General features: G+C 36.1%; 1 protein-coding gene across 9 annotated transcripts in view; it reads right to left on the bottom strand.

Moving 5' to 3' along the window:
- WWOX (WW domain containing oxidoreductase) overlaps positions 1-26,688 on the bottom strand; it is a 524,801-nt gene that overhangs the window by 484,123 nt on the left and 13,990 nt on the right. For all 9 annotated transcript variants that reach the window (XM_062618287.1, XM_062618285.1, XM_062618290.1 and 6 more), the window contains exon 5: positions 10,188-10,294. In XM_062618287.1, the coding sequence (XP_062474271.1) occupies positions 10,188-10,294 (107 nt within the window). The remainder of the gene's footprint in view (positions 1-10,187; positions 10,295-26,688) is intronic.

Below are 26,688 nucleotides of genomic sequence, written 5' to 3'. Positions count from 1 at the left end.
GACCCCACTTGGAGCAGTTTCTCCTTGGACATATGACAAACCACAGTCCTTATCATGCATTGCTAAAATGGAGATTTTCAAAGAAAGCAGTGCAATTTCCCACAGCTAGCACTAAATATAACAAAGTGAGGTAAAAGATAAAGTAACAGGATATTGAAGGGAAGTCCAGGGGATCAAGCAAAGGTCAGTACTCTTCTGTCCCCAGCTCACCACCTCCAAAGGTAATTATCAGGATAAAAGGAAATAAAGGAAGAGAAGAAATTAGAAATGACAGTAAGCTAAGCAAAAAAATATAATGCTTTGGCTTCATACTAATAAAAGATCTAGAAATATCATTGAGAAGCAAACAAATTAATAGTACCTTTTGAGCACTCTACTTATCAAGCCTACTTTCTATACATCTTCTGTATTCCTGTTTAACCCTATCTAGGCTATTTTTATGCCATTCATGCTGTTCTGTAGTCATAACCCAGATAATTATCTTCAGTTTTATAAGCTATTGTGGATCATGAAACAAGTCAGTGCTTCTTCTCATGAGATCACATTAGTCCCTTGTCACTGAAAAAAACTATAAGTGATCCAACAACAAGCATCTTTTTTCTTCTTTTTCCTTTTTCTTCTTTTTAATGCATAACAATTATGCAGAGTTGTATTACACGGTGCTAGAGTTGCTATTTTCCTACTCTACTGTATTCAGTGTCACAGTAGAACTGATACAGACCTTAACATTTTTGTCTTTATCAGCAAGTATCCTTTAAACATTATCACACTGTAGCAGCTCTACAGATACATGCAGTACATAAGTAGGGAAAAAATAATCTCCCTACATTTTCTTTCCCATAAACTCAACCAAGAAAAGTTCCTCCTATTGAGGACTAATTTAACATATTGACAGACTGGTTACAAGCCTAAGAAAACAAATCTTAAAAAAACAATTCTTCACATTGCAGACCCATCAAACCAAACTCTGGCATCTGAAATCATTTGTAACTGCAAAAGAATGAACACTGAGGCATCTGTTTGGATTCCTTTTAATTTCTGAGTAATTTTTAGAGTAAAGGCCCATTTCACAATCCTAAGGGACACAGAAACCCAAGGAAAGAACACATACAAGGTTAGCAACAAGTGTGCATTTTACTTAACGAATACGACTACATTTTACTATGAAGTATTCAGTTTCTTCGAAGCGCTGAAAGACTTATGACCATTCAATTATTGCCAGCTAACATACTATTTACAACTAATACTAACAGATACTCCATCCTGTTCGCTTCTGATAATGAAATCAACTAATATAGCTGCCTTTTCACTGTGAAAAATCAATTACATGGAAATCTATGAGATCTTGAACACAAACATTAGGTTTTTGCTTACTTTCTATAAAATTAAAACAAGGCACCAATTTGAGGACAAAAATGACCCACCGGATTTCACCATGACTTTCATAAAAAATTATCACAGTACATATTAAATCATTAGTGAGAGGCAATGCTGCCTGTTAGTTTTAAAATGCAGAGAATGAAACTCGTTGCAGAAGCAAAAGAGGGCCAATAATATAATTACAAGCCAGTACCGATGCAGTCTGAGTTAATGCCGTTATTTGACATTGCAAGGCTATGCCTTCTCCCATGAGCCCTGCTGGAGACAAGGTTCACTCTAATTGGTTCCAAAGCACAACCTACCAACCACTGCCTTCCTGCGGCCCAGGAATGGTAATTTCCACACGACTGTAAATAGTGTTTGCAAACAATACAAACACGGTAATAAGAGGCTAGGTGGGTAATTAATGTGGTTACAAAGCAGCTTATTTGCATTTTTATTTAAAACTGCCTTCTTTAAAAAGCAGCTCAGATTTCTTTTTGCAAAAGGAGCCTTGGTTAAGGAATAGAGCAGTAATTACTCTCTTTAGGGGTTCTTTTATACATCCTTTAGGGAATTAGAATGAAAAGATAAGCAGAATTATAAAGGGAATCATGTAAAATATGAAATGCACTATAAACACTTAGTACTGTATTTACCATAAGCTAAGCTTGTCTTCTTCATTAATGGAATACATTGCAAGCTTATGTTACAATCAGATTAATTGTGAAGATGGTTTAAAAACATATATATCCAGCTCCTTAATTCCCCCATTCCTTTCCCAGAACTGATAACCAGAAATCCAGTGACAGCAGAACTCAGTTCATGTAGGAGTGCATCTACCTGGACTACAGTAAATGAATATTCAGTGTCAGCACTAAACAGTTTTAGAGACTGAGACACAAAGGTTCCGAAAAAAAAAAAAACAAACCCAAGTTACACTAGTGTATGTAAAGTATCAATGAAACCAAACTTCTCTGCACCCTACCAGCTAAACTGAAGTTCAGTGTACAAAGGCTATATTTCTTCTAAAGACAGACAACTACAGACAGGTTTTTAATGCTGCTGAGCAAAGGTATTTCCTAGTGCCACTGAGCTGAAAACTAAGCATGAAGTGCATTTTTAAAGGGGTTATTCTGTTTTATTTTTATGTCTGGGGGGGACTATTTTAATTTTTTTTTTTTTTTTGTTAAAAAGCTCATATTGCATTTAAGCAGTATTATTACAAAGCTTTAGGTATGGTAGGGATTTCATGATTCACATTTCCAGATTAATAGCCAGGACTGTACTAAAGAAACAAATCATCATATTTATATTAATTATCTCTGTTTTATGCAACCCAAATTACATATTTCACTCAGTACAGTACAGTGAAGATCAAAAACTAACTCAATGTATCTGTGGTCCTTTTCAAATAGGTAAAAGCTAAAATACAATCACCTTTCAACAAGCTGATGTTTTTTTTCCTTTTAATCCATGTTCACATTTAACATTCACTTTAGTTTGAGTCCCAGTTATTAACTGAACTAGAATAAAAAAATCTGAGAACCGCAATGAGAAATACAGCATGCATAAAATTAATTAAACATTTTTAATTTAGCCCTGTTTATTGGAGTTATAAGCCATATAAGGTCCTAAATGCTTGGAAAATGTCCACTAAATCCTTTAAAGCCTTCTGCTCTCACACTGACTGGTTTTGTATTTCATAAATGTAATTACTTTAAAATATCTCTGTATTCATCTTGATGATAAAACTCTATCTTTAGTACAGCAACTAGCACTATTAGTGCAGAGGTAACTACAGATGAAGATATAGGTATGAAACAGTTCAGCTGTAGCCAGCATATCAACTCTCTAACGAAGTGTATCAGTATTCAGAAGGATGCCCAACCTTGAAAGTTAGGGGCTTAACACATCTGCTATATAATTCAGACTTTGTTTTACAGTGGTTTCATTACTAACCATAAAAACTGTAACAGTGGAACTGTATAAACAAACTGAACAGTGTTTTTACTGTAAAACATGAATGTAATATAAATATTTGCCTTTCCCGTTTCTCAGCATCTTTAATGAGAGCAAATTCATGCCATATGTTTATAGTGTACAAAAAACAGGCCTCAACAACTCATCCATATATATGTTAGCTAAATTGTTCAATTTTTTAACTTTAGGGGGGGAGGTTTTAAGAAATTTCCTTGCAAATTGCTAGAAAGCCTCTTGCTCTTGTCAGTGGCTACATTCCCTGATTCACAGCTGGTTTTAGAAGAACTTGAAGACCACAGATTTCTCACTGATAACGAGATCAATAGCTCTGACAGGTTGAGTGAGACATGTCCATGTGAATAGCTCCCATCCCATTATAGAAGCCTGCAAACTGAAAAAGAAACTGCCACCTCAGAACATGCCAGGAGAGTTCAAAATACAAAAGAAACTGCTTTTCAGCTGCTTATACTAGCAGACTGTATTAAATTTAGTTTCCTTAGTGCTATGTATGCATGCTACTACTGCTTAAAAATTATGACTACCATTATTTAACAATTCGCTGTCCATCTGTACTTGGAAAAAAACTTCACAGCAGACATCACACTCTTCAGGTGTCTCAACTGAGCAGATTACCCACAGGAAGCAAGTAAATTCTTGACCATTATGGCCAAAGTCCAGCCACACTTTCATACTGCTCTCAGTCAGTTGTTACTAGAACCAGCACTGGTTAAGACTTATACTATCAAGTCTCTGCTAGTAACATAAGGTCTGATTCCACTGCAATTACAGTTAATTAAATGATGCCTTCATTTCATAAGGATCTGGATTACACCCTTAAAAAGAAAACAAGCCTTACGCTCAGCAGTGAAACTCACTTTAACTCACTTCAACTAAACTCACTTTAGTTTAAGTGTCTGTGGCTGCAATTGAGACTATTTGCCACAGATTTATTTTTTCTTATTGCATTACCGATTATCTTAATCCAAAGACACTGCCTCTGCCTGTGAGGCCTTTTCCCGATCGCAAGGTCTGGATAACTACTTTATCTTGATTCTTCAGCATGGTCACTATTTAGAGCACTAAAGATGAGTGCAGATGAAATATGTCTGTATGCTGCAGGCTTTTCTAACTGTGTATTACACTGTGATGGCATGTGAGCCAATAATACACAGTTTCAGAATATCATGCTTTGAAACAATACAATTCTTTACTACAAAATAACAACACAATACTGGACATAATATTTTCACAGAAATGCATGTGCTTCAGCTGTATGATATTCTGAAATACTTTGCATTTTGAAGAGATTACTTCTAAGAGTTTGAAACTCTTCAACTCTGTGAAACAGATTGTGGTTTCATTCAGTACTTATTACATCTCCAAAGCCATCTTTTACACGTTCTCCAGATTTTTCCATAACTGACAACCTGCCACTAATCATGATCAGATGTCCCCCCGCAATCATTCACGTATGTCAATTCCAAGAACAACGTATTTTGCTGGTTCTAATGTAGTCTTACATGGTCTTGGTATGGAAATCCTTTATTAATAGTCTGACTGATTTACAGAAAAAGCCCGCAAAATTAACATCCAATAGATATAAAGGGAAATTATATTTCTGCATCAAGATTAGCATCCATTAGTACCAAGAGAATAAAGAATATTTTACAGAGCTATTCTGCATTCGACACACATACCAAAAAATCGTAAAGCAAGAACACCAGTGGAGACGAAACACTACTTGGGAACTCAGTTCCCCTTCCTCAAGGAGACACACATAGTTGATAAAGGAAAACTGTTGCCCACGTTCTATGCAAACGTGCCCAGTTTGCTTCTCATCTTTCTGAGCTTCACAAGATTACAATTGGAATACAAAGACTCACTGATCAAGTTTTAATTTCATTCAGTTACCTAATCAGCAAGAATATAAATCACTCCTTAGGTGGGGAATACTTAGGGGAAAGGAATACAGCAAGGAGTCATGTTTATTTTGTTGGTTTTCTTCATGGCTATTCTGTCTTCTCTTGTCACATCTCTACCTTGTAAGTTTCTACATATAAAGCAAACCCAAATTTTCTTTTTACAGTTTAATCTAATCTTTGAAGTAGCTGTAGGCTTAACACTGAGGAATAATTACAAAAGAAACATTATACTTTTTATGAAATATTAAACTTACAATTTATCTTTTAATATCTACTTCAAAGACTATTTGACAGGAATAAATAAATGAGATCTTCTTGGCAAGGGAAGCTGTGATTTATGAAATATTTTATTCATTCATATTCTTAAGTATTTTCTTGAGAATACTGCTAACATCTGGAGCTACACGGTTTTATCCACACATTCTGCACATACTCAATTAGAAAATTATATCAATAATAATGTAAAATAAATTACCTAGCTTCTCTTCCTGGAGCATAGATTTCAGTGTTCGTCAGAGCAACTATGTGTACAAACAGCACTGTAGTGGTTTTCATTAAGCCTTAAAGTCAATTAAGCTACGACTTGGAACAATCATTCCTCCTTTGGAAAGTATTGACATTTTCTCTTGGCTGCTTTCAGTCCTTTTCACTAATCAAGGAGAGATTTATCTTTGACAATTTCTTTCTGATTAAAATGAATAATAACTCTAGAATTCTAATTTCCTCTTTTCCAAGCAAGAAATTATCAAACAGTTTTAAATTGATATTGAATGTCATCGTGCATGAACAACAGTCATTTTCAAGATATCAAATGCAAAACTATACTGATCTCTCTTTTTATCCACTACTTTATCTGCTCTTCCTTTTTCTCTGTGTATCTATATAAAACATTGGATTGTACCAATATAATTTACTATACCTCTCTATAAAAATTATATTTGACAGACTAGCTAAACCAGTCGCACTGAAACTTGTCACAACGCTTTACATAAGGCAATTTCCCTTTATCTGCAATATTAGCAAAATTCTGCTGTGGTTTAGGAAGAAAGTAATTGGAATACTGCAGGTTTCAAACAATGTCAGTTATCTAAAGTAATTAGCAAGCTTGTACAGACAATCCCTACTCAAATGGCTCAAACTCGCTACAAAATAGCTCTTCAGACAAAACTTCTTAAAAAAAAAGGTTTTTCAGATTTGTCTCAAAAAGCGAATCAAGATCAGTTTGAATTTTGTTTTTAAACATACCAGCAGCTAATCCGAAAAAAAAGCAAACAACTAAACAAACAAACAAAAAAAAAACACAAACCCAAACAAAACATCACCTACCTTATTTTCTCCCCTTATCACCCCTGTTTTCTCTAGACCTTAACGTTTCTGTTTTTCCATTTAGCTGTCCCATTTTGTCCTTATAAAATGGTGGCCCCAGAGGAGGGCCACGAGGATAATCAGGGGCTGGAGCACCTCCCGTATGAAGACAGGCTGAGGAAGTTGGGGCTGTTCAGCCTGGAGAAGAGAAGGCTGCGTGGAGACCTCATAGAAGCCTTCCAGTATCTGAAGGGGACCTATAGGGATTCTAGTAAATAAGATGGTACAAAGTATAATTTCATGTTCTGGACATTGCATTCATTATGGACTGTAGGGACAGGACAAGGGGTAACGGGTTAAAACTTAAACAGCGGATGTTCAGGTTAGGTATAAGGAAGAAGTTCTTCTCTATGAGGGTGCTGAGCCGATGGCACATGGTGGCCAGAGAAGCTGTGGCTGCCCCACCCCTGGCAGTCTTCAAGGCCAGGTTGGATGGGGCTTGGAGCAACCTGGTCTAGTGGAAGGTGTCCCTGCCTGGGCAGGAGCATTGGAACTAGATGTTCTTAGAGTCCTTTCCAGCCCAAACTATTCTATGATTCTATGAAATAGATTCACTAAGGAAACAAGCCGGATGGCTTTTCCAAGTACTCTTAAATGCTGCATTATAGTAGGATTAATCTGGGGGACTTTTCTGTTTTGTTGTGGTTTGGCAGTGGTGGTTGGGGTTTGTTTAAGACTTACATTTTTTTTTCTGTATATATTTCAGCCTTTACTTAAAACACACCATCAATTAGATAATTGTATCAAAACTTGAACTAGTAACAGTGGTTTCTTTATACATTTTTTATTAGCCTTCTTGCAAAATAAGTGGAAGTCTCTTTTGCATCTGACAACAAAAAGAATGAAAGAGGAAATATTCTTTATCCAACATTTCAACCTTGACTACTAAGATTTTTAAACCCTGAGTACTAACGTTTAAGTACTCAAGGCAGAGTATTTTGTCCCACAGAAAAGACAATAAAGGATAAACACTGCTTTTAGTAATATTCACATTATTATAGGACTACCAATTTTATTCACAGCACAGTACATTTATGACATGTAAATACACTAGGATACTATATGGCAAAGTTTTTTTTTAGTTCTAAAAGTACAGTTCACACAAAGAAGAGGAAACGGGGTTTGGACATTCAGTTGAAGAGTAGGAACATATTTACTGAATTTCTACCTCAAAATCCTGGAGGAAGACAGTATTGACAGTCCAGTTTACAGACCTAATCTCAAAAATTTACAAGAAAACATAAAGCAAGTAGGAGCAGGAGCACAACTGTTGCCAAAAAAAAACCCTACCTGAATAACATAAACATGAGGCTAAGACTACATCCTAAACAGCTATAATTTAAAATAAAACCAGTTCCAAATTGAAAGGTAAACCCATTTCCTCCAATAATTTTGCTTTCCCTAGGAATAAAGGAGACAAAATACTGTGGATGCTTTAAAGCTCTTTATAGCAGGCTAGTTGCAGATACAGATGAATTCAGCTGAACCATATGCAGGGAATGCTCACAATTTCCTTAAACTCTTTCATTTTAGGAAAGAATTTTCAAGTAACAACTTCCTGCTTTGTAGTTACAACTATAAGCCAAAAATTCATATTCTACATCAATATTTTAATATTAGTATCAATCAAATTAATCTTTGTCTCTTTGTTTTCAGAAACTGACTTTGGGGCAGGTTTTTGTGTTTGTTTTCCTCCGGATTGCTTACAATTTCATGTAAATTTTAAGCATCTTGTAATTCATCAACTAATTCTCTCCTGGTTACACACTCCAAGTAATTAAAGTTCAGTAATAAGTTATTCTTTCTGCTCCAGCACCTGCATTTCATTTGTTTATTTTCCCAGAGTCATAAATCTGAGGGACTGTCAAAGTGCCATAATATTAGTGCAATAATCAAAGTTAATTAGTCCCTCTCAATAAACAACAACAAAGCCATTACAAAGATGCATTGAAGGTTTTCCAGCTACCCACTTTACAGATGAAATTCTTTTCTGAACAATTAGAGTATGAAAACTGTTAGTAAATAAATGTAGTGTTTCTGAAGTAACTTGACCTTCAGTGATCTTCATTTAATTAACAATTCATTAACTTTTGGTGAGACAATATAGGCATTAAAACAAGTATTCCTGAATTCCTATGCCTTCTAAGTGCTCCTATGCTTAGAGTTCAGGAGGTAATGGGTTGGTTTTTTTCCAAACAAAAGGTACTCAGTACCAGCCTTATTTTAGTTACATTAAAAACATTCTCTACAGCCATACTAAGCTGGACTGTGACTACTAAATTCAAAAGACAGAATATCACCAGGTATCACACAGATAGATGATGTTTAAGCAACACACAGTATGCTTGCCACTGTTGGAATGCTCTTGGAATCCCACACTATTGAAATGAAAAAACAAAATTAAAGCTTTTATGTGAAGTATTGAAGGGGAAAGGAAGATATTTTTCCCTCTCAATTATTTAATGTAAATCATTAATATCATCTAGGCAACAGAAGGAGGCCTAAATCCAAAGACTTTCTTGAAAAAACTTGTGGTTACAAAAATTAGCAATATTACAAGCATCACTTCTTTGGCAATAGTTACTTGTAAGTAAGTGCTGTTTGTTTTGTACCAGTAAATATTATAATTATCTGTAGACTACTTATGTGTAAATTCTAATACTACAGAGTGCTCTCCCATATCATTCAAGAACAGCTTAAGTATTTTCAGAGCTTAGGAAATAAAGCTAAAATACTCATCACTAATTTTAGCAGGAAAGAAATAAAATTCCAAGAGTCCGATCCTTCAGTTTTTTATCCAAGTGTAGAGGACTGTGTCAACAGATCATGTCCTGGAAGTCAGCAGTCATAGCAAGCTCAGACAAAAGTAGCCTGCAATCTTAAATGTGGGAGGAATAAATTTAGAGCACTGAATAATTTTTAATAAGGGCATTAGAAGATTCTCCCCTCTCAAAAAAGGAAGTTAAAAGTCAAAGAAACAAAGGAATAGACAGTACTGAAGAGCTAGTATTTGCATGACAAATTGAAAGGATAATGAAAGATAAGAAGTGGGAAGGGAAAAATAATGTTGAGGCAGACTTCATGGCAGTGCTGTTGGGCCTGATGGACTAGGAAAGGAGGTAAACATCCTTGGTTTTGAAAATTCTAAGAATGATCTGAAATCTGCCATAGTATGATAACTATGGGCAGATAGTGGCAGTCTTTGGTACCTGACTGTGTGCATTCTCCTTCAGTTAGTTACACAATTTGGTTCTCGAAATTCCTGCCCTAAGAACTATGAACCATGCCTCAGTGGTTCTTTCAAACATTTCCACCTTTACAAAGCATCTCTACGTAGCATGAATAACAACATGTCAAGCCTTACAGTCCAATATGGCCATACAAAATGAAAAATCTTTATCACTGATATACCACTGACTGAACACGCTACTACAAAATAAGAAAAATGCCTTCTTCTTTAGATTCTTGAATGGCAAGGTAATATCTCTTTCACTGCACAAAAGACATCATGTCTTATAAAACACATCTTACTGCTGGACACTATATACATTCACTTACCCATTCCAGAAGAATACGTTGTACGGCATCATTGCCTCTTGACATATTTCTGCAGGCCAGGATAACATATGCCCCGTGCAGTGCGAGAGACTTCGCAGTTTCAAAACCTATGACAAAATATTTTTCTAGTCATAAATACATCCCAGTTACAAAACATAGCTACAAATTCACCTGAAAAGGCAAACCAGACACTTAAGCACTCTAACACTACCTGCAGTCTGACTACCTGTTTGACAGTCACGTGGCCCCAGCTTTTAAGAGCACATATGAAAAAAGGTAGACACGTCAACTGAAGGAGGTTTTGGGACAATGTATTTTGTGCAAAACAGATTTGGGATCTTCAAAAAGCAGACTTGATTCCCCTGCCTTGCTGACTTCAGTGGTTAGAAGAGCAGGATTATACTTACTCCTTACCTGACTATGAAGAATGGGCCATACCACAAGACTGCAGAACTATTATACCGACCAACATCACACTGAAATTGATAGAGTATTCTCTATGCTTTTTAGACGCACAGTTAACCTTTGATTCATCAATCTGAAGACCACCTGCAGCAGGAGGACCACCCAAATGAATGTGTTGAGGGGGTAAGAATCAAAATAACATGGAGGTTACTACTGCTTTTCTGATCCAAACACCACCCCATCTGAAGAACACTGCTGTGCAAAACTGGCGACCAGAAGTTAATGACCAAGTGTTAAACCACACACAGGACGGGGTTGTCATGCTCATTCTTAGAACATGAGATTCTACCTAAGAAAATCTGTAATCCACATGTATGTTTTATTATCCACACACTTCAAAATCCTTGCTTAAATTATCTGTGCAAAATCAGCTTGGTTTTCATCCCATCATCCACCGATATATGGAGAACAACTTTTTCACAATTGTTCTCATTATGAATAATCAATCAGATATCATGCTGCTTCAATATATTGGTTAAAGTATCATGGGGTTAAACAGGTCACAGAACAGAGAGAAAAAACGATCCATGAAAAATTCCCTTTTGCGTAACTCGCTGATATGACTTAATCTGTAAGCACATTCTTTCCAAATCTGAAACAAATGGACAGACAGTTCACACTTTGCTGCAATTAAAGTGGAAGATGAATCTATATTCCCGGGTTTTTTCTTTCATCCATAGAACAAAGTTTCACAGTGAATTTCTAAGCAACTGTACACAACCTTTTTATGCAATACTGTTAATAATTTCTTTCCCATTCTGCATTTGAGCACTTAATTTCTCCTTCCTAATTTCAGTTAGCTAATTTGGGACTGTACTGCAATTTAATGAGATCAGCTCAAATTATGAAACAGTCCACCAAGAGCTGCAGCTTTTTCTACCTTGGCATCATCTGCAAGCTCTGTGAACATACTCTGTTTCACTGTTCAATTAATTAATGAAAAGCTGCACAGAAGTCAGTCCAAGGTAAACTTCATTTAATTGGAAAAAATCTGTGAGAATTTACACCAGGAGATGATGAGTTCTTGGAAGTGCAGAATGCCCACAAAGTGCAGAGAACTGAGCCAGAAACTGGGTTTCTATCAGGGTGAGCTACTACTACATAGTTGTGATGTATTCAACAGTATCACTGGGTGCCCATCTCCATGGAGAACTGTAACAATGACAGAAATTTCCATCTAGCTGAAAGAGGCATAACGTATCTTAATGAGTTCCAATTAGACAAGCTTAAACTAGAAAATGAAGAACCCAACTGAAATGCCCAGCAATCTGAGCACATGAAGAAGTGAGAGGAGGTATATGTTTCAGCTTTCTGACACTGTTCATGTTTTCCTTCTAAAAACTGTTTACCAAAAAAGCCTATTAAGATGGGTTGTCTCACTTCCAAAATACCCTGGAGCAACAAAATTCAGTTACAGCACAAGACATAACTTACATTATAGAAACAACAGACACCAAGACAAATTTATACCATTTTCTGCAATTACATACTTAACAGTATTTAAGTCCAAGCAATTTCCTTGTATCTCTTTTAAAGCTATTCATTGCACCAAGCAACTTTAATTACGTGCGTAATTCATTGCATGCACATAATTCAGCTACAGCACATGCAGAGATTTCCTCTGTTTCTAATTCCACTTGAATGTATTTAACTAAAACTTTTTATGTAAGTAATGTAAGACACATTGTCCCACAGTACTATTAGCTAGCCATATGCTTTCTGCTTTGCACAAAAAAAAATACACTTATTTTAACCAGCTTGCCATACTACTAACAACTAGTTGGAATGCCTGGGGTTACAGTTTTTCTATTGTTTTACAAAGATCTAGAGTTGATGGCCAGTTTAATTAGCTAAACGTGATGATGGTTTGCTAACTCGCCCCTTGTTTCCTGTGTTGGTGGCAAAATAATAAATTCCATGCCATTCTGTTACTGTTAATGACTTGATTCTCATTATAAACTAAAAGAAAGATTCAAATTCAACCCCATTACATGCTGCAAATGTAGTTAATTTTAATACCACTTTGATTTTTCCCTGCAAACTTGGAGATCAGTGTTAAACACTTCTCTTTAGGAGGTATTCACTCTTTTCTGGTCTATCCAAAGGATGAGGACAGCCAGATTTATACAAAATAAGGAAAACAAATCCAGGTACCATAAACCACACAAAGGTTCTAATTCCATGACTGAATTACTAGCTACAGGTATAACTATTTCTACTTGATCTATCATTTTGTGTAGAGCATAATTTATAATGCATCTTTTGCCTCAGACTATCTACTAGATAAAATATATCAACAAGTAGTAACACAATGTCTTCTTCACGGAGCTCACAGGTTTAAGTGTGATCCACCTACCAACTTGCTAGCTCGCAGGATGTACATCCTTAAAATAAATCTTTATGGACCTGAAAATTCTCATTAAGCAGCACAATTAAATACCTTTACAGTTTAAGAAACTACTATGCAGGAGCTTTCAAGAAGGCAGCTTCTAACTGAAACACCTGAAGCAGGAATTTGGAAGCACCTCAGCATTCAAGCCTTGTTACAACTTCAGCTCTTTGTTTCTTCTGCAAAAATTAACACTTCTTTCCTCCCCCAGTGTCACATCTCTAAAAGAAGTTAAGAAAAGATTCTATAAGGGTGGAAAGCTTTAACAGATACACTGTGTTAAATTAAGCTTGCCAAAGCTTGTTCTTCAGCAAATGTAGCCATGTTTTCAATACATAGTAAATTTAAAACCTCAGCCTAATACAAAGATTGAGTATTTAAAAGTACAAAACTATTTAAACACTGTAATGAAAAGCCTTGCCTGTCTGTAAAAACTACACTGAATCAAAATCCACACTGAATGTGGTTTCATAAACCAACGTAAAACCACAAACATCATAAACACCCAAACACAGTAAAACTGCTAAAGAGAAAGAGAAATGTGAATAACTATGTTAGGGACATGCATAATTAAGGAGCCACAGCAACCTTAATTCTACCCATAAAAGCAACTCTCTGTGGACTTCAAAAGAACCTAAAATTTCCTTAAAACTTCATTTAGGCTGAGCCTGCTGTCACCAATGTGCTCTTACACAGCCCTTTCACAGTAAAGGAACATTAACAGCAATGATCCTAGTTTCTTTTTTAGGAAACAACCATATCCTCCAGTGGTGAATGTTTCCTGCACCTGCAGTAGTGCCAGGCTACTGCAGCTGCAGAGCTATGTGACCAAGGGTAAGACAGCACAGGCTACTGACAAGAACTTCTGCCCCTCACATTCTGCCCAGCCACAACTGCTGGCAAAGGGCCTATACAGACGAAGGAATGTATACAGTGCCCAGCCCCAAAGTATTATTGTTCTGCGCTTCACTTGCAAGATTTCAAAGTAAGGAGCTCAAAAATAGATGCAAAACTTGAGTAACTTCTCATAGAAAAATCACATGTTGTATACTAGTTGTGTTTTGTTTTGCTTTTAAAGTAGGAACAACTACATTAGAAAAACAACATGGGATAACATACTTGAACACCAAGGACAGACAATTATGAAGAGCAAGATGGATACTTTCCCCAAATGTGACAAAACACTTAAATAATGTACAATCATAGTGTATTTAAATACTCTACATAATATAATTTGAAAAAATTAAAAGAGTTTTAGAAAACTAAAATAAATCTCAACTGATAGCCCTGGAAATCTTGAGAGACAAGACTGTCCTAAGACTGGCTACTGATTAGAGCTGAATGAGCTCTAATCTGACACTCAAAAGTGAAAATCCTGTGTAAGTATAAGGGATACATGAGGATAAAAATGATGGCATAGCTCTCTACAGCAGCAGCTAACCTAAAAGACTGATAGCAGAACTAACAAGAGAGCTATAAGCACATGGGATTTGCTACAGATATTTAAAACCCTCCAGCCCTTTACTTCCACCATGATATTCATACAGACTCAGGAATTAGCACTCAGTTCCATTCTTCACCTTCTGTGATGACTGTTCAGCTCAATATTCTCACATACTTGTCTATCTACAGTCGACTTCTGTCACTGAATTTTGGGGCAGATTTTCAGCTAATGGTCTCTATTAACAAGCAGTTAGCATTGCTCAATTACTGCCAACTACATTGTGTCAACACATTCCAGATGAGTACATGGCTCTGCGAAACGGTGCAACCTTCTCTATAAAACAAAAGGATTCACCCAGTGGAAAAGTAATTCAGTGATTTCTTGTTTAAATAAAGTAGCATACAGTTACTTATCATTGGGGAACATTTTGTAAAGAATTTGCATCAAGCATTTAAATGTTTTAAAACACTTTTATTTCAAATATAGAAAAGTGTGAATACACAAGAAGAAACTCAAAAATATTTCAGACAATAGTAAGTTTGCTTCATCTTCTCTACCTTCTCCCAGACACTCCCGGATACCTTGGATCTGTCATTTACAACACATTTTAAACAGTGTTGTATCTTTCTTTGTAACAGCTCAGTAGTCCTCAATGTAAAAGCCTGCAGGGTTTCTTTACATTGAGTTTTTTTACATTTAGTTTCTTCAAAGTAATTTCTTTCTTTCTCTCTCCACTTGATAGAAGAGCTCTGGAGGCCCTGAGATTCTAAAACATCTTCAGATGTGACTGAGGAATGATTTAAGGCTGTCATGAGTCCAAGCCTTCCTTAAGCCCTATGTCACAGTTTGAATGTAAACTAAAACAGAGTCCAGAAGAAAACCTTCCTTTCCGTAACAGTTAAGAACAGCAAGATCAGGTAAGTGAAATTGGAAGTGAAAAGTATTGGCCTGCTTGCTTTACGTATTTCTGGCTTTTCACACACAACATAATATGACTACTGTGTATTAATTTTTACAGCTGTGCTTAGGCTTTTCTTCCCCCCCCCACTACACTGTTCTCAAACTTTCATGTTGCTTTCTGAATTGCGGCAAACATCTACTGGGTTCTTACATGTCCCATTTGCAGAGTGAAGTGTGTTAATTTTCAGACTAGATCTGCTTAGGTTTTTTTTAATCTTTATATTTTCTTTTAATATAAAAATGAGTAAGAGACACAAAATCATTCTTTGATAAACTAGTAGTTGAAATACCCGTTTCTTTTCCATGTATGGTATTACGATATCGCAAGCAAAAAATCCAACTTCCAATGAATAGGAAATTGTTTATTTGTATAATTTGGTTCTTCTTGAGAAGAATCAATAATTTTATATAACCTTCATAAAGTAAAAGCAACAGCTATTTTAATTAACTCTGCAATCCAGAAAACATGAAATCTTAATTAAAACATTTTTGGCACTAAACTTAAATGAAAAAAAATTCTTTCTGGCCTCTTTCACTCAAGGGCAGTATTGCCAGTAGTTCAGGAGTTTGCATTTAAACTCTGATAGTGTATAAGCATGTTAAGAGAATTCCTTCTTTCAAGCAGAAGTGATATAAAGGAGTGTAAAAAGAAAGATCCTACTTTTTCTTGGAGTTTTGGTCTCCTTGTCTGAGTTCTTTCCACAAAAAAAATCAAACAACTTCTCAGACACTTCCTCTTGAACTAAGCATAGGCCAATATACAGCACTTCAATTTCACTTTGGATTAAGATTTTTGGGAGAAATATTCTCACTGTTTATTCAGTGTGTTTCTGTAACACACATCCAGCACCTTACCTAGAAAACCTATGGCAGGCACAGAACCAGCAGAGACCTTGGCAGTTTTAAGCCATGAAACAACTGAGGCCAGTATGTACACACTTTTTTAAACCCTTAACATTCTAATAACAAGTTTTACTCAACCATCAGAAAGCTCATCTGCAACATCTGGTCTTCATCCAAATCTCACTTCTTTTTTTTCTTTTTAATGCAGAAGTGTTGCAAAAATATTTTTCCAGGTACAAGATGTTATTCTCGTCAAACATCCTTTGCTTTGAAAACAAAACTGTACATTTTTCCTGCAACAAAAGTAAATTTGAGTTTTAGCTAAAAAGGAAGGAAATAAAAAAAACCCTGACACAATATACAATAGGTTTTTTCTTAAATGCCACATGTAATCTATATGAAGTGTAATATATATCTAGTTTTACTAAAGAGGAGAGTTGTGAAAAGGTTAAACATTCAAGAACTTGCAACAAATCATATTTATAATCCAAAATAGACACTCATTCCAAGTGCTGCATCTCAGTGAACAGATTAGGTGGGTTTTGATTTTGGGGACCCAAGAGAACCACATATAAATGGAAGAGAGACTTGCCTCCTAGACATCACTAGATTTATTTCAACTTAGAAGACCTAAACATCAGTGACAATGAATCAGATCTTATTCAACACTTCCTCAGAAAATGAGTAAAGCAGATTCAAACATGCTAAAGAGATGAAGAATTCACAGTTACGTAAGCTTCTCTTCAGGTTGAAATACTGCAACGATTATGTGTGATTTAGGAAAGAATCTTCTGCAACAAAGACCCTTGTTTCCTGTGTTGGTGGCTTAAGGGTACAACATCCAACAGATCTTTCACATTGAGTGATAGCAACCACATGCAAAATATCACATCATTGACAAATTCATACTTCCCAGAGCCCCAAAAGCACGATGCATTCTGTAACAGAACTGCTTAGCCACAAGCACCCCACTTCAAGATGGATATTTAAAGTAAAACCTTACAGACGCATTCTTCAAGTTGCTCCAAATGCATGTTTACAAGCAAATAAAGCACCAAGATATTTTTACAAGCCTAAGTTTAAAGTGAGCGATTTGCACAAAATCCTAATGCTGCCTTTGTTTCTGTGTGTTTGCACATGGCAATGACACATACTGATATTTTTCATTGAAAAGTTTGATGCTATAGGAAAGATACATTCTGCCTTTCCCTTTGTGTGTAAATTGAACGAGTGTTTTTCTTGGAGCCAGGAATCACAGAAAAAGCCAACCAAAATGAAACAGGATGACTAATGCACTGGTTCTGTTTTCCATCTAACCAACTTAAAAATCTGCACCCATTACACATTACACTTCTTTGCAACATACTGTCTGGGCAAGGCAGTAGAATAACTCAGTTATTCTTAACAATAAGTGCATTGCCATTGTCACTGACAAAACTCAAACTATTTTGTTCCATCTGAAGGGAGCACAACACTGAGCAAATATGAATAAACATCCTTAAAGTGATGGGTTTATAAACATCTGTGACTTATTGTTCCTCTAAAAAAATTTAAAATACATCACTGGAGGCAAAGAAAGCTGAATTCATAAGTGAAGATGCTGCAAGCAAGCAAACATACAGAACAGTGACTATGTGTGGGCACATACATTACAAATATGCCGTGACTAGTTGAAGTCAGATCAGGTATGTACTCTAGTTGTACTACCCCAGGTGCCCACCAGCTCACTTTAAAATACAAGTACAAAAGACACAAAGAAAGGTTGGACTTCAGTCCTTTCTGCTTAGTTGGAACCTAATACTGATAATTATCTCAGCTACAAGCTAAAAGAAGGCACAGTGCAGCAGTAGATTCAAACACCCATTTCCTAGCCTTTTTGTTGCACAGGTGCTACAATCTGATATAAATATTTCAGTAACAGCTAAGGGTTCCAGTCTGGAATGAACACTACTGTGAGAAACGGCATATTGAATACAGAGCCAAGCTACTTATCATGTCCTATGACAAGACCTTGGTTTAGCTGTGCAAAGATAATTCCCAACAACCATTACATATCTGCCCCTAAAATACATGGAAATGACTACCCTGAAAACCTGTGGTTTTAAATAAGTTAGATGGTGGTCCTGAATAGATGAACAGTGGCCAGAGATTAAAGTGGAGGGAAGAGAAGGAGAATCAGAGATGAGAAATGAATTTTCAGTGAAATCCCAGGTTTGTCTTTCATATGTACTGCTTGCATTGGATGCACATCGTGACCAAAACTCCCAGTCAAAAATGATTCAGCCATGTAGCTTCCACTACAACTAATGTCAAAGTTCTGTTTAACAACATATGCTCCTTTCAGAGAAGGAAAAAAAAAAAAAAAAAAGCCTCAGCCTTCGTGTTTCACCTTGCCTTTCATCATCCATCAAATGTGAGGATCATGCTCCTGCCAAATCCCAAACAAATTTTTCCTGAATATTTTTTTAAATAAATCCAATGGACATTATCAGAGTGATATTTTAGCAATACTAAAATCCTTTGCAGAAATTAACACTAGTAGCCGTATCTTGGCATGGAATCTGCAACTGAAATTTACCCTGAACTTTCCATAAGTGTTTCTTCAAGCACAGAACAAATGTGTGGGGTTTTCTTATTGTCTTTAAAAATGACAGTGTGGCTTCTTGCAAGGAAGTCAGCCAGTTTTCCTAACACAAAACAATTTCTGTAGTTAAAATATATGTATCAGAATTTAGCATTTGGCTTTATTATTTAATGTTTAAGGAAAATTTATTAGAATTTATTTTTCTGTTTGCGTATAATTTTTTCCTTTGTAAGAGATAACATATGGGGGGAGACAGGCATCAGAATATGAAGCAATTTGGCATACAACTTCACATTTTTTAAATAAAAATAACTTCATCTAAAAGTGCATCTACATGTATTTTTATCAGGTCAAACAAAAGGACTAGATACATTTTAAAAGAAACCTGAGCTAGCAACTTGGTCTCAAAATGAGCAGAACCCTTTTCAGTGTGACTCATATTCCTAATTTTAGTAAACCCCCCTAAATTACTCTATTAAGAACTGCATATTCTTAAATTCATAAGGGATAACATAACTGTAGTCTAACAAAATATTTTAGTACACTACTTCTATTTTTATTGCAAAATAAACACTTCCAAAATAAACATTTAACTGAAATCTAGAGCAGCAGAAAACAATAAATCTGCCCACAACATAAGTCAACATCAAAGCGGCATCTCAATGAAATGTAGATCAGATCTCAGTAGTCAAATCTGACATGACATTTAGGGCACACTATATCCCAGTAAGTAACCATTCCTGAATGTTTAGTCACTATGGGATAACTAATTTTGTTGTTGTTGTTGTTTACTTGTCTAAATAAAGTCATTCTACTTGTAAGTACCATTACTTGAATACATCGAGTTACATTTTTGTGCATGCAACTGTAGCCTCATCTCTCTTTTACAGCAAAGCTGAGGCAAGCTGATGAGAAGCAATGCAGTCACACACACACACAAAAGCTCATTAAGGGTTTACCTAACACCAGTAGAGAGTACCAGAGACCACCATTAAAGAGATTCGAGTTTCTCACAAACACACATAGTCTTGAAGGGTTTGTGTTCTGGAAAAGTGCCAATGTTGGGCACATGCATAACTGGGTTTATAAAAAGTCTGATCAGATATTCCATATCAACTAGGTATCAAAAGCTGTTTTGAGTGGCATATTTTACTTTTTTTTTTTTACATAATCCCCAAAACTTTGGGGCTTTCCCCCCCCCCATTGTTGCTATTTTTAACACATCTTAGACAAGCTTACTCAAGTGACCAGAAAAAATGCCAGATAATTTAAAATTTATCTTTAACTGTCTCCCACAGGCTTTTTTTTTTCCCCTCTCTTAATCAGAATTTAAAAAGAAAAAAAGAGTTCCAAGTTCAGAGAAATGGGGTTGGCGAACTCTCCTTCTCTAAAGCTATTCTTTGTATCAGCAGTAGCTTTAGGCAACACAACAGCTTTTCCTACCAAAGCAAAAATGGAGAAAAAAAAGACAGAAGTTGTCTACTTTCTTTTCAAGTACACTTCTATTCTTCTGTAGGCCAACAGTATCATAGGTTTCTGTACTGCTGAGCTGAGCCCTAATTAAACATAACAAAAAAATTAGTTGCATGTTTTGAATCTCCTTTTGGCAAGTACAACAGTGCAATGTTAATAAAAGAAGTAAATTTAATAAAGAGGAATCCTTCATCCAAGGCAGAATAATTAAAAGACATACTGTGCTGTCAGCTAAAGTGCTAGATCCTCCAAGCTTTAATCTGTAAGATTTTTTCATCAGAAATACAGTGTTATGTAAAGATAACAAGAAAGTACAAGATAAATTGGACCAATTTTTTCTTAAAATAAACTTGATTTTTATTTATATCAGTTATACAATCAGTGAAAGATTTTAAAACATATACTAGACACTTTACAGATAAATAATAAAACAAGGTTCTGTCCTAAACAGCTCACAATTTAGATTACAGAAAAAGGTATCTTAAAGAACCAAACATAGATAGCTTCGTCCCATTCTAAAGAGCTCACAGTTTCTGTCATGGGGGAAAGGAACAGAGGAGCAAACAGAAAAGCCAAATGCTACTTGATTTCTGACAGTCACCACCCACCTTTGGTTTTGGGGAACACGAGATAAGACAATTCTGTTTAGTTAAGCAGCAAAGGAAGATTTTAATAAACGAGTCACTTCAGGATCCCGTGAAAAGCACTGGATACAGGGAAGATGGAGTTCATTGCTGTTTCTAGTCCAAGCAATTAAAAATAGTAGATAAAAGACAGCCAACAAAGGGCAAGATAACAAGACCTGAACGTCTGAGAATTTATACAGTCCTTGGTTACCTCAAATTCTAGATTTCTCTGAATTAGATGGTATTCAGGAGAGTACCAACCTCCTAAGGTTCAAAACTGGCAAACCATTTGGGCGTACTTTAAACTACGGAGGAAAGAGGGAGATGGGAAGCTGTTATGTAATTCAAATGATCCATCATGTGGTTCCAACATACAAAGTAAGGCAGAAGATGGAGTTCTGAAACAAAAGATGAAGAATAAGAACAGTATTAACAAAAAGTGTCTATACAAAAAAGCAAGAAGAGTGGAAAATAAGCAAGAATTAGAAGTAATTAAATTATAATGTAAAGCCATAAGCAAAAAAAAAACAAAAAAAAACACAAAAAACTAAAAATAAAACCAAAGACCTCCTGCTGCACTTTCAAGAAGGTCACAAAAACTTATTGTGCATCTTCTCACACCACAACTTGTGTATATTTTTTTAGATGATTTAAGGTTGACCTGCTAGCACCTGGGACACCAGCAACCCACCCAAAAGCTCAGTGACGACAATCTTCTAAAACAAATGACTACTTGCAGCTATACCTTTTATACTTTTTTTTCAGCATCCAAGAAGTTAGACCGTGCCAATTTGGAGTAGAGGATGTTAAATCGAAAAATGAAAACATCTACAAAACTTTAGGTCTGCAAAATAGGAAAAACTGCCAGGTGAACAAGGATACTAAATCGTTTCTAAAACGTACTGGGTTTGTGCTGATATTGTACTAATCTTGAGTCACAATTTGCGACACTACTGTGAATTAGGTAAAAGCATTACTTCTACTGATACTCAGAATCTACTGTTGTGAGTTCACTCACAAGCATACCTCCCATATGAAGACAGGCTGAGAAAGTTGGGGCTGTTCAGCCTGGAGAAGAGAAGGCTGCGTGGAGACCTCATAACAGCCTTCCAGTATCTGAAGGGGGCCTATAGGGATGCTGGGGAGGGACTCTTCATTAGGGACTGTAGTGACAGGACAAGGGGTAACAGGTTAAAACTTAAAACGGGAAGTTAAATTGGATATAAGGAGGAAATTCTTTACTGTGAGGGTGGTGAGGCACTGGAATGGGTTGCCCAGGGAGGTTGTGAATGCTCCATCCCTGGCACTGTTCAAGACCAGGTTGCACGAGGCCTTGGGTGACACGGTTTAGTGTGAGGTGTCCCTGCCCATGGCAGGGGGGTTGGAACTAGATGATCTTAAGGTCCTTTCCAACCCTAAGTATTCTATGATTCTATAAATCAGCCTGTACAGCTCCTGATCTCATATTCAGTCTGCCTTGTGTGTAACAAGTTCTCACTTACAGATCAGATTGTAGTTTGCGTGTATGAAGTCTAGTAAGTGTTATTAATTCATCAAATTACTTCATGAACCATTATGAAGCCTATCTCTGCCTTACATTCTAGATACATAACTTTTTGCTTTGCATGAGACAAATGTTTAAATACTAGATAAAAAGAACAGATTCAGGAAGTCTAGGTCTCTATTCCTGTAACCACAGATCAGATTCAGAAACAGATACAGCAATAGACCTTTCTCACAGATCACAATCTTCAGTCACTCAGGATGCCAAAATTGTGCTGCCAAGTAGGTCATGAACATTTTTATGTACTCATTGCCTACCTAGGCACAAAATAGTCCAAATTTACTTTCAGAGTTACAAAAGCTTCCAAAATAATAAGATTTATACCCCAGCAACTGCTTGCAGCTGGACATAGACCCAAACAAATAAAGCACTTTTTTGGAAAAGTTTTCTTTACAAATTTCTAAGTTGCCATATTTTCTGCTCTTAATATATTTTAATTACTCCTTCTGTTAATGAATTAGAATAGCTTTCAGAGGACTATAGTTTTTATCCTGCAACAGTACAATCCATCTCCCACTTTAAACTGGAATATGGACATAACCTGTAAATTCAGGTCAGTTACTACAATCATATGTTGCTCTGTAAGCAAAATAAGGCTACCCACAAATTTCTCAAAATCTTTAGTAGCATAATGTTGTGACATGAAAAAGTATAGAAGTGAGAAATGCTGCCTATGCTTGCTAATGGTAAAAGAACAACATAGGATGTTTCACAGTTCCTGGATCTTTGAATACACAATATAACATTGCTTTCCTCAATTTGGTTACATTAGAGGAGAATTAGGGATCCTCTTCACAAGCTTTTAAAGAAAAGGTTAATTTTTATACCAAGGCATTTTGACTATTCACAAGAGGAAAATGATCCACAAGTTTTATGAACTTGAATTTAGATATCAGAAATAAAGCAAAGCCAATAGAGAATGTGCTGATAAAGCTGCTTATATAAAGAATGAATAATAAGGCAAACGCACCTTCTACAAAGCTAACATAACCTGGAAAACTAAAAAGTTTCTGAGCAACATTCACTTTTGCTGAGCCTCAAGTCACAACACAATCAAAGGATCTAAATAAATACATCCAACACTGAACTGTGGCAATTCCTTGTTCACACGGACATTATTACTCTCAAGAAATTATGATAACAGCCAGAAAACCTAACTTCACTAGTTTTTTAGTATGAAGGAGACACTAAGAATAGGAACTTTGAAACAGTGACCAAGGTAACTAAACTTAAATGAAGGAGTGGAAATTTAATGTGTAGTACTACACAACCATTCGGATCTGAAGACAGCCACTTTGTAGGGAACTTTCTGAAGCAACAGATAAAAGTACTAAAAGCCACCATGTAGAACTACAGCAAGGCTGAAAAAGTTGGGGCTGTTCAGCTTGGAGAAGAGAAGGCTGTGTGGAGACCTCATAGCAGCCTTCCAGTGTCTGAAGGGGGCCTATAAGAGTGCTGGGGAGGGACTATTCACTAGGGACTGTAGTTATAGGACAAGGGGTAATGGGTTAAAACTTAAACAGGAGAAGTTTAGATTGGATATAAGGAAGAAGCTCTTTACTGTGAGGGTGGTGAGGCACCGGAATGAAGTTGTGACAGCTCCATCCCTGGCAGTGTTCAAGGCCAGGTAGGACAGAGCTTTGCGTGGCATGGGTCACTGGGAGGTGCCCCTGCCCATGGCAGGGGGGTTAGAACTGGATGACCTTATGGTCCTTTCCAACCCTGACTATTCTACGGTTCTGTGATTCTATGTTACAGGAACAGAAAAACTGAGGCTGTATTGCTGAATAGGAGGCTAAAAAGATCTCACATTTTAAGAAGAAAAGCCTATGGAAGAAAAGGAAGAAGAAGAAACAAATCTTTCACCGGCAGAAGAAAAATAAAAGCAACAGGAAGGCATAAGACTTAGTGTGCGGTCAATAACAGAGCTAAGAACTGCAGATATCATTAATTAAAAGAAAAAAATAAGTCATGTAATACAAAACTACTTTGGTTTTTGATGATCTTCCCTTAAGAATTATTAAAAGAATGTGGTATTTTATTTTCTTAAGTCACACGCTGTCTTTTAAAAAGGTTTGCACATCTTAGACTTCAGGATGAATATAAATTCAATTTGTTTCTCATAGTACTACTCCTATTCTATAATTCAGCCAACTTCTGGCCTCACTAATTCTGAAGACAGTAGCAAGACTCCTATTAATCAGGTCAGGATTTTGATCTTTATCTTTCCAGGTTCTTGCCTGCCTCCTTTCACTTTTGTCTTGATAGTGATTTACTGTTCAGATTTGAGCATCAAAACCTTATAAATCCCTGAGAGAATCATGCATGGAGAGTTTAAAAGGGACACACGATACTGAAATACTTTCTTCTTGTGACCCTACTGCTTAGCATAGGCATAGTCACTATAAACTCCTTTGCTGGTAAGCCAAAAACACCATGGCCATTACCGCACATCTTTAGGCTGTAAGTAGAGTTGATAGTAGATAGATAGATAGTAGATAGAAGATACTATCACTAGAAAACAGTATATATTTATCAAAATCTTCTGTCCTCACCATTAAATAAGCATTCAAAAAAAAACAATACAAATGTACAGATGAAACTACTCATATAACTCTTCCAGCACAATTAGCTTTCAAAACATGAAGACTCAAGATGATGGCAGTAAGTTCTGTGTTGCAGTGAGATAGACTGTACAGGTCTTTTCATCTCTGGACCATGAAATACGTATCACATAACAAAAACCTTTATGAAATTAAATATTTCAAAAGACAGAAAGCAACCAAGTTATGTAGCAGTCCACTGAAAGTCTTTTCAACTTTCAAGTAACAGACAAGAAAGTAAGCACCACATATGAAGGTTCCTGTTCTACAAATACATTATTCCCTATACCAGAAAGTACAATACAGACATACAGCTCAATCCCATCCTTTATGAAAAGATTCCATTATAAGTAGTAATCATTATTGAACCTTTTACCCCAGATGTAATTTCTTACAAGTTACAAGTTTCACATGCATTATGAATTTCAGCCAAGGTTGATGAAGTTCAATAACTTGCCTAACCAACCATGTGTACTACTCATTACAGATGTAATAAATAGATTCATCAAAATGGACATGAAAAAGCAGTATGAACATCTGACACCATTTTCAGCTTACTCAGTAAGACAAATAAATTACAGAAGTCCAAAAGGACCTTTTAATATTTACAATATGTAACAAGTAGACAGTGGAGACTTGCCTAAAAAGCGGAGCAATATTACTATTCCACGGTATTAAGCCAAAGTTACAAAAGAGCGATGTCATTCATGGAAAACTCGATCACTATGTCCAACCATAAATTTTCAGAATACAGCACTGAAAATTAAAGAAAAACATTTTCTATTAACATTATTCATAGTTTGAAAATAATAACTTTTAGTAATTTTCTGATTGTTCAAAATACATCAGAACTAATCCCTGACTGACAGCTACTAAACTCCTCCAACAGAATGAGTTAAAAGTTCCACCCCACAGTCACATTCCCCTCCACTAACTGCTTTTCTATACAAATTATAATGTACCCTGGCCAAAAATATACTTCCTGTGAAATCTAGGCTCTCCTGGAAAAGCTCTGTATTCCCAATTCCCCAAAACCGCTGGTACAACAAAATTCATGCCTGACGCAAAGTTTTAGACTTCCACAAAGAAAATACCTGGAGAAAAAAGATAAAAAATAGTGAAGTGGAAGTTTGGTTTCTAAGGTGTTTTTAAGCAAACAAAACTTCTATACAGACACCAATACTTTTATGGTAGGGCAACTTGTGGTTTCAGGCAATGCATGCCAAGTTTGGTCCACAGCATGCACATTACAGGAATTAAAAAATTCAGCATTTAATTTCTCAACATTACTTTTCCCATGAATTCTTCAGCAAGCAAGCAGTTTTTCCCTGAGGAGAATAAATGTCTGTTGAAGCCAAAGTAACAACATGAAACTGAAATACATAGCTGAATATACACAATACCAAACTGTATTAGCTGAAGGATGGTCATTTCTCCCCTTTCACCTTCCCAACACATCAAAAACCAAACCTTCATTGCCACTGTTTCACTGGTGAAGGATGGCAAGAAAACAGTCCCTAAACAACACAACTGTGCTGGCAGAAGACCCT

This window comes from Pezoporus occidentalis, unplaced genomic scaffold (genome assembly GCF_034315485.1).
Source record: "Pezoporus occidentalis ecotype Australia unplaced genomic scaffold, CSIRO_AGI_Poc_V1 ctg20, whole genome shotgun sequence".
Lineage (NCBI taxonomy): Eukaryota > Metazoa > Chordata > Aves > Psittaciformes > Psittacidae > Pezoporus > Pezoporus occidentalis.
This window is presented reverse-complemented; position numbering and strand designations above follow the sequence as displayed.